The sequence below is a fragment of the Pithys albifrons genome, chromosome 2 (assembly GCF_047495875.1).
Source record: "Pithys albifrons albifrons isolate INPA30051 chromosome 2, PitAlb_v1, whole genome shotgun sequence".
Taxonomy (NCBI): Eukaryota; Metazoa; Chordata; class Aves; order Passeriformes; family Thamnophilidae; genus Pithys; species Pithys albifrons.
The window spans coordinates 86,304,133-86,312,608 of NC_092459.1; the positions used below are offsets into that span (position 1 = coordinate 86,304,133).

General features: G+C 36.0%; 1 protein-coding gene across 2 annotated transcripts in view; it reads left to right on the forward strand.

The window, feature by feature from the left end:
- The window catches only part of DNAH8 (dynein axonemal heavy chain 8), a 117,596-nt gene extending 109,481 nt beyond the window's left edge, over window positions 1-8,115 (forward strand). For both annotated transcript variants that reach the window (XM_071548021.1, XM_071548022.1), the window contains exons 85-89: window positions 2,910-3,066; window positions 3,578-3,730; window positions 3,824-4,013; window positions 7,229-7,350; window positions 7,828-8,115. In XM_071548021.1, coding sequence (XP_071404122.1) covers window positions 2,910-3,066; window positions 3,578-3,730; window positions 3,824-4,013; window positions 7,229-7,350; window positions 7,828-8,115 — 910 coding nt within the window. The remainder of the gene's footprint in view (window positions 1-2,909; window positions 3,067-3,577; window positions 3,731-3,823; window positions 4,014-7,228; window positions 7,351-7,827) is intronic.
- Window positions 8,116-8,476: the final 361 nt, after the last annotated feature.

The following is an 8,476-nucleotide window of genomic DNA, read 5'->3' on the forward strand; positions in this document are numbered from 1 at the left end:
CCATTGGTTCTAACTGCAAGGCCTCATTGAATTTCAATGATTTCACTTAGGATTAACACCTGAAGTCAGAGAATGATTTTAACTTTCTATATAAATCATAGGCTCTGCAAAAGCAACATAGTCAAGAGATACCTGAGCAGGAAAGGAATATTCTGACAATATTCTGTGAAAACCCCTTCCCCATTGGTTCCCTCCTGAAGCCTGAAACGTAACTGAATTTTTTGTAAAGCTACTGCAGGGTGCTATTAACCAACTGAAGACAGAGAGGAATCCCATTTTCCCTTGGTGAATGTAAGGTTTTGAACACCATGCTGCAATAGATATTGCTGTTTTCTACACAAAGCTGAGGCAATGTTCCTGTCACACCGCACATTTTCTTAGTTTTAAATTTCAGTACAGAAAATTCCTGATGGCTAGGTTTTTACATCCAAACTCTTAGGAAAATATTCTTAATAATGCTATTTGAGTAACTTCAAATTCATGGATAATTAATTATCTTTTTCTTCTTATGATGCAATTTGTTTTACAATACTATTTCAGGGAAAACCAAAATAAACAGGCATTGAGTGCTTTATCTTACATAGTTACTTTTAGGCAACATTGACACTATAAATGACATTAATTTAATATTGCTGTAGTATCCTTTATGGTTACCCAATTCTTCTTTTACTGTAATAGAGAAAAATGAATCCTTGTGAAGTGCAATTCTCTGTTCACAAAGCAGACATCTAAAATACGTGAGCTAAAATTGGCTATTTAGAAAAAGTCTGTTTTGTAGGCATGTACACCTGGACGTGTACATGTGACGAGTGTCACTTCACCATGTAAAACTGATTTTCTTCTCAGGAATGTGGTACTCCCCTTACAAACCTATGAGACGGGTTTTTTTATTATTGTTTGCGTCTATACTTCAACATTTTCTTTGCAATCTAAAGGAAACTGAGGTTTTCCAAAGCTCAGAAAAATTTTGTTTCAGAGTGTTTTTTATGTTCAGTGTGTCCCAGTGGTATATGAATGCATTTTTTTCTCTTTCATCTCATTTTCACACTGGAACATTATTTTTAATTATGTGCACCTCAAGTTCCAACTCTTTGTCTTTTCTATTTTTAATTACAACAGAAGTCTTCTTGTTCAAACTGTAATTGTTATTTTTAACAAGATTCACATAATTTCTCCTCTCCAGAAGATTCCTACCTTGTACCATTCAAGAAAAGAATATTGATAACCTTTGATTCTGTTACTTTGATGTTCTTTTTCAAAAACTGTTCTCTCCTTTTACCCTTTTCTTTTTAAAATTATTTCTATTTTGGTTAGATTTAGGGAAAGACCATTTTTATAATTCTGTAATATATTATAATTTAGTTGATGTAATAATCAGGGAACCTATTCCTTCTACATAAAATAACCTGAGAGTAGTATTGGAAGAATAGTACTTACAGTGTGAAGAGGAGGATTCACATCTCCCTTATCACTACTTGTTAAATCAGCAAGACATAGAGTAAAGGTTACAGCCACCAGTATGGCATCCAAATTAGCAACAAAGTCACAAGTCTAAGAGAAATTTTATTTTATCTTTGATGCTTATATGTGGTCATGAATAAATCTTTCATTCTTTAAATGGATCCCTGAATTGAAAAAAGCTTGAGACTTTTGAGTCTGAAGTCAAGGGTTATTAAAAACTGTGAAGACCCCACCATTCCTAAATTTAGAAGCAGAAATTATATTGTCTGAGAAGGAAACTCCCAGTAATATTTCTTCTGTTTTTCTGATTTATGGTCTTTATAATTGCATTCACAAAAAGATTTTGTTGAACTACTGCAGTATGTAGCTTCTGTAGTATTATGATACTATCTCCAAAGCTTAGATGCTTTAGAGGTTCACAAGTTCTATACTTGGTTTCAGGTCTTATATAATTATGTATGACAAAGTAATAGAAGGAGATGGGTGTCATATGAAAGTTGAAAAGTAAAACTGACATACAAATCTATGCTTTGAATCAGTGTAAATGTATGTCGTAAATGAGACTCATGATGTATGTTCCTTGTGTAACTGATTCCATAAGGTAAAAGTAGGTATTGCCAGTACTCCAGTACCAACACACACACAGGTTTTCTTCTTTATTGCCTCTCATAGCTCTACATCACTGGATAGCACTGTAACAAAAATTCTCCTCTAGTTCTGCTTGTATTGAAGGACTGACATGGTCTACTGTTTCTTATCATCCAATGCCGCACAAATTCAATTCACTTTTCTTGTATTGACTCAGAACATTAATTTACATTAGCACTGCCCATGCCTCACTATGGAATAGGACATTTTGACTTGCTGTGCTGTAAATCTAGCAACCCTTATCATTAATCCTGAGATACCTCAAAGCAGAATGAATTCACTAATCAGTAAAGGGGCAGCTTGCAGAGTTATACCTCCACCTTTTCCTTCTGTATTCCACTTGTAAGAAGTAGCTAAATAATGGAAATATTCTTCCTTATTAACAAAACTTCTGTTGCTTCTTCTCAACAAATAGTTATTTAGAAGTTCTTATCAGGAATATGCCATTTTCTTCCCTTCCCTCAGAATCTCTAGATGTACTGTGATTGGGTTTTTTGCCACCTCACAATGTCAGCTTGCAGACCTCCTCCTTATTCCTGAATTAGAAAAACAGCAAGTGTATAACTGGGTCTGTAGATGAAAGTTCATTCTCCTTACCACCATGGAAAACCAAACATTGCTCACAATCAGTGTGTTAAGCTTGGTACAGGATGCAAAGGAAGACAGTTTTGTGTGGAGTTTTGGTCTGACTTGATGACATACTATGTTTTTTCTCAACTTGCATGTTGTGTGTTCTACAAAGTTATCACTAACTATTAAAAAAATCCTTTGTAATTTGTAACATATTTCTTATCTCTCAGATACCAAAAAAATACATCAGCTGATGTTCTAGATACTATTACCAACATTCAGCCTAAAGAAAGTGGTGGAGGATCTGGAGAAACTCGTGAATCAGTTGTTTATCGTTTAGCTGAAGACATGCTAGAGAAACTTCCTCCAGATTACATACCTCATGAGGCAAGCTAAACTTAGTTTTGTCTTACTGTTCTCTCTGTTGGGTTTTCACATAAGACATTCTGAAAAAGAAACACTGAACTGTAGCAAAAGATCTTATAGCTAATAGCAGATTCAAGTAAGGAAACAACAATATTATTGCTGTCAGTATGAACTGATATGAGCCTTTTTTATTTAAAATCAAGGCATCTATTGGTCATGCAGGTATGTCATGGATACTGTGCTTGGACTTCCAGGTCGACTTGTGAAAACATAGAAAAAAATTGATCTTCACCTGTTATGCAGCAATCTCCTGGGCCTTCTGGGTGAAGTCCTATTGTAGCAAACTCATGTAATTTGGTAGTATAAGACAAAAACTGAAAACTGCAACAATTTCAAGGGGATAAGTGCTAGCTGAATAAAAACCAGGTCCAATATTTACTTTTCTGAACACACTGAAAGTTAAGTTGTATATGACAACAGTATTTCAACAATTTAAACTTAACTAAATTCCTTTTGTGCTTTTATATTTTAGGTAAAAGCTCATTTAGTCAAAATGGGACACCTTAACTCTATGAATATTTTTCTGCGTCAAGAGATTGATCGCATGCAGAAGGTGATCACGATTGTCCGCAGCAGTCTGAATGACCTGAAATTAGCCATAGAAGGAACTATTGTTATGAGTGAGGCAAGTAAAGCGTATTTACTATACGTGGAATATTGTGTTTGAAACTATTACCTTGATTGCTTTACTTTGGATATTATTATTTCATTCCTCTAGAATTTAAGAGATGCACTTGATAACATGTATGATGCTCGAATTCCTCAAGTATGGAAAAGAGTATCTTGGGAGTCTTCCACACTTGGCTTCTGGTTTACTGAACTTTTGGATAGGAATGCTCAATTGTCTACTTGGATATTTCGTGGAAGACCAAATGTGTTTTGGATAACTGGATTCTTTAATCCACAAGGTAAGGGTACTGAAATGACTTGAGCAGCAATATATGTAATAATAATTTAATGATTATGCTATATATCTAATTTAATATTACATGTAGAAGAGATGTTTTCATTGGTGCCAGAATATATCATAGAAGCCAAGATGACAAAGGAATTAAAAAAAAAGATTAGATAAAGTCCTGGAAACCAGGTCCAATTGTAGCAATAAACATAATTGTCCAAACTTCACCTTTGAGTTGTGAGGTCCCTAAGCTCCACATTGTCAGAATCTGAAAGAACATAGAAGGAAGGGAAAGGATTTATGTGTCATTTTGCCTGTTGTAATATTCTTTCACTAAGCATCTGCCTTTGTCTATTGTCAGAGACAGAATGCTTGTACAGGTGATCTCCAACTGGAGGGCAGTGACAGTGGCATTCCTTCAGGGGTTGGTATTGGGTCTGGTGCTGTGTAACATCTTTGTCAGCAACATGAACATGAGATTGAGTGCACCCTCAGCAAGTTTGCTGACAACACCAAGCTGTGTGATGCGGTTGACATGCTGGAGAGAAGGGATGCCATCCAGAGAGACCTAGACAGGCTGGAGAGGTGGGCCTGTGTGAACACTATGAAGTTCAACAAGGCCAAGTACATGGTCCTGCACATGGGTTGGGGCAATCACAAGCATAAATACAGGCTGGGTGGAGAATGGATTGAGACCAACCCTGAGGAGAAGGACTTGGGGGTGTTGGTTGATAAGAATTTCAACATGACTTGGCAATGTGTGCTTGCAGCCCAGAAAGCCAACCATGTCCTGGGCTCCATCAAAATAAATGCAGCCAGCAGCTCAAGGGAGGTGATTCTTCTTGTCTAGTCCACTCTTGTGAGACCCCACCTAGACTGCTGCATCCAGCTGTGGGGCTCCCAACATAAAAAGGATGTGGATCTGTTGGAGCAAATCCAGAGGAGGGCTGCAAAGGTGATCAGAGGGCTGGAGCATCTCTCCTGAGAAGACAGGCTTAGAGTTGGGGCTGTTCAGCCTAAAGGAGAAGGCTCTGGAGGCAACCTTTATAGCATCTTTCCAGTACCCAAAGGGGGCTACAAGAGAGCTGAAAGGGGACTTTTCACAACTGCATTTAGTGATAGGGAATGGATTTTAACTGAAAAAGGGTAGGTTTAGAACAGATATGACAAAATTCTTTACTGTGATGGGGGTGAGACACTGGAACAGATTGCCCAGAGAAATGTGGAGGCTCCATTCCTGGATGGGACCTGGTCTAGGGAATTTCTTTTTTCTTTTTTTGTGGCTCTGCCCATGGCAGAGGAGTTGGAACGTGATGATCTTTAAGGTCCCTTTCAATCTAAATCATTCTATGTGAATATATGGTCTTTTAGTCTGGCCCACAAAGGCAGTTTTTATATTACAAGAAGGAAAACATGCAGTTAATACATAAAATATTTTATCTTGTTGACATAGTGTAGCATGATGTACAGATTCTTTAAAAACTGTACTTAATGACAAAGTGTTGGATTCGATGATCCCTGTGGGTGCCATCCAGCTCAGAATATTCTGTGATTCTGTGTTACTGATCCAGCTTTTAAAGAAAGTATTATCTGTGTTTCAAACTGCTTAACTCATTCCAGACTGGAAGTTGCAAGTATGGAAAAGCTTTAATCTAAAACAGGATGTTACAGTAGCAACAAAAAGATATTTTACAGTACTGTAAGAGCATGGGAACAACAAACAAACTCATCAGGGACATGGCCAACTGCCCATTACTGGAGGTTCTCAAGGTGTAATTGGACAGAGTGCTAGATAATCTCATCTAGTCTCCCTTTCTTAAGAAAGGTTGGACCAGGTGATCTTCCAAGGCATCTCTCAACATGGACTCTTCTATGATTCTATGAATGTGCAACAGTACAGAATTTATAAGTTACCTAATCTTTCCCAGGGAATCATTAAAATGTAGTTTTAAATGTTTCCATTTCACAGGTTATTTCACAAATAGTTTGTTCAAATTCACCACAGATATGCTGCAAAGTACAAGTAAACATCATCTGTCATTATCTGTTACAGCTTGACATAGCATTTAGATGGAAGAGAAAGAAAAATTTTAACCATAATCTCCATGAGTAAAAAACCTACTGCCTTTTTAGATGTGTATTTATAGAAGAATCTCATTTATCTTACACTACTGTCCATAAAATTTCTTATGACAAACTTCTGTATATCAGCTATGAGGTGTTTTTTTTTAATTAGGATTAACCTCCTAAATTCTTGAATATTTTATGAGTTACCTTTGCTTTGTGATGCTTTTGTTCCTACTGGGCTTCCTGTGACCAGGACTGTAAAAAGTACTAATACCAAACAATTTTTAGAGTCGTTTTCAGAAACAATTGAGGTGCCTGGAACACATCCAGATCATTATTAAAAGATTTCTGGTGATTCAAGAGCAACACTCGTGCAGGTGTGAGATAATAGACCAAAGTCTTTTGACCAAAGAAAACATTTTGCCTAATAGCCAATAAACCTGAGACACAGAGGGTCTTGAACTTTATTATTGCTTCAACCTCTGTGTTCAAAAAAAAGTAGTCCTGCAGCTGGAGGTAGGTTTGCTAAGTGCAAAAGGTGTGCTGTGGATAGAGGTGAGGTAAGTACAGTCACTGTACCCATAATACTGCTCACCAGGACATTCACTGCTAGTATGCAGTTCTCTGTGTTAACTTCTCTTTATTCCCCTCAATCTCTTTATGACAATTCCAAGTAGTTCTTCATCCAGTACCTTAAAAAACAGCTATTGAGTTTTTGGTTACTCCACTGACATCCTCTGATACACAAAAAAACCAACCAGGTATTTGCTACTAGTGTTTTTATTTTTGTAGCTTTTTCTTTTATAACACACCCAAACGTCTTTGCTGCCCAGTTATTTGACATCTTGTGCTTAAACTATTCAGCCTTTTACCTCTAATGACTAATTTAAAAAAGAAAAAAGAAAAAATAAACAAACCAAACCCCCAAAGTATGTGCCACTTAAAAATATTTGTCTTGATGTAATGCATTTTATGCCACTTTTGTGATTTGTTCCTATTTTGGTCTCAAAGCCATATTTCTATCTTAACCACGGTGGGTTTTTTTCAGTAGACTCTATCCATTTATAAGTTCAGTGCAGAACCATGCTAATAACCAAACAAGATTTTTTGTTTTAATCATGTGAGGTAAATACTAAATTTCTGGCTTAATTTCTCAAGGATTCCTGACAGCAATGAAACAAGAAGCAACTCGAGCACATAAAGATTGGGCTTTAGATAAAGTTGCAATACATAATGAAGTATTAAAGCAAACCAGAGAAGAAATCACAGCACCTCCTCCCGTATGTATGCCAAGCAAAGGTGTTTCAGTATCCATTTTGGTATTTAGTTTATATTATGCATCATTGAGTTATTTTGGATTGATAGAGGAAAAAGTTACTCTTGCCTTCACCTTGCTGGTTTTGCTCAGCACAGAAGACAAACACTAAGCTTGAAGATTTTATCTTCTTAAGTCAGAAAAATATTTTATTAAAACAACTATTTAATTTTACCACCTGTTGATTTTTTTTTAATTTATAGTAAGCTTTAGATGAAATTTTGTAGGATATAGACTATAAAAACAACTTTCATTGCATCAATTTCAGTAGCATTATCTTATAAAGGATGATAATATAGTTTAAGATTAAATAGTTTGAAAAGCTTCAATGTCAGATTTTTTTACTATAAACATTTATTCCTTTTAATGGTTTAAGACAATAACTCATTTTAGAAAACAGATTTTTTATTTCATGTGGTGTATCTGCTTACCTCTCACACAGGAAGGAGTATATATCTATGGGCTCTACTTGGAAGGTGCAGGCTGGGAGAAACGAAGAAGCATTCTCGTTGAATCTACACCAAAGGTTCTTTTTGTCCAGCTGCCTGTGCTGCATATGTTTGCTGTTGATTCAACCAAACCGAGGGATCCCAGGCTCTATGTTTGTCCTCTTTACAAAAAGCCCAAGAGGACAGATTTGAACTATATCACAGAGGTCTATTTAAAGACAGTGAAGTCTCCAGACCACTGGATATTGAGAGGAGTGGCGCTTCTGTGCGACATCAAGTAAGCTGTTTTTCACACCAGAACAGAAATGGAATATATGGCACAGGTAACAAATGATATGTGTAATTCTTCTACTGCCTTTTATTTTGGTGGCTATTTGTCATTATACTAGAAATTTCATTTCAGTCTTGGCTTACTGAATTTTTTTCTCTGCATTCAGTATATTCAGTTTGCTTTGACTATTCGTTGATAGTCTAAGTAAAGTTTTCCAAATAAGTTCACTGATTGTAGTCTTTGATGTTCCTATTATATTACTTAAAAAGGAATATTTGCTTTAATAATACAATTAATGTCAAATAAAATGTTAAACTGTAAAAAACCAAAAATTTTGATTTTTCACATTCTTTCACATTTCCAACTTTTAG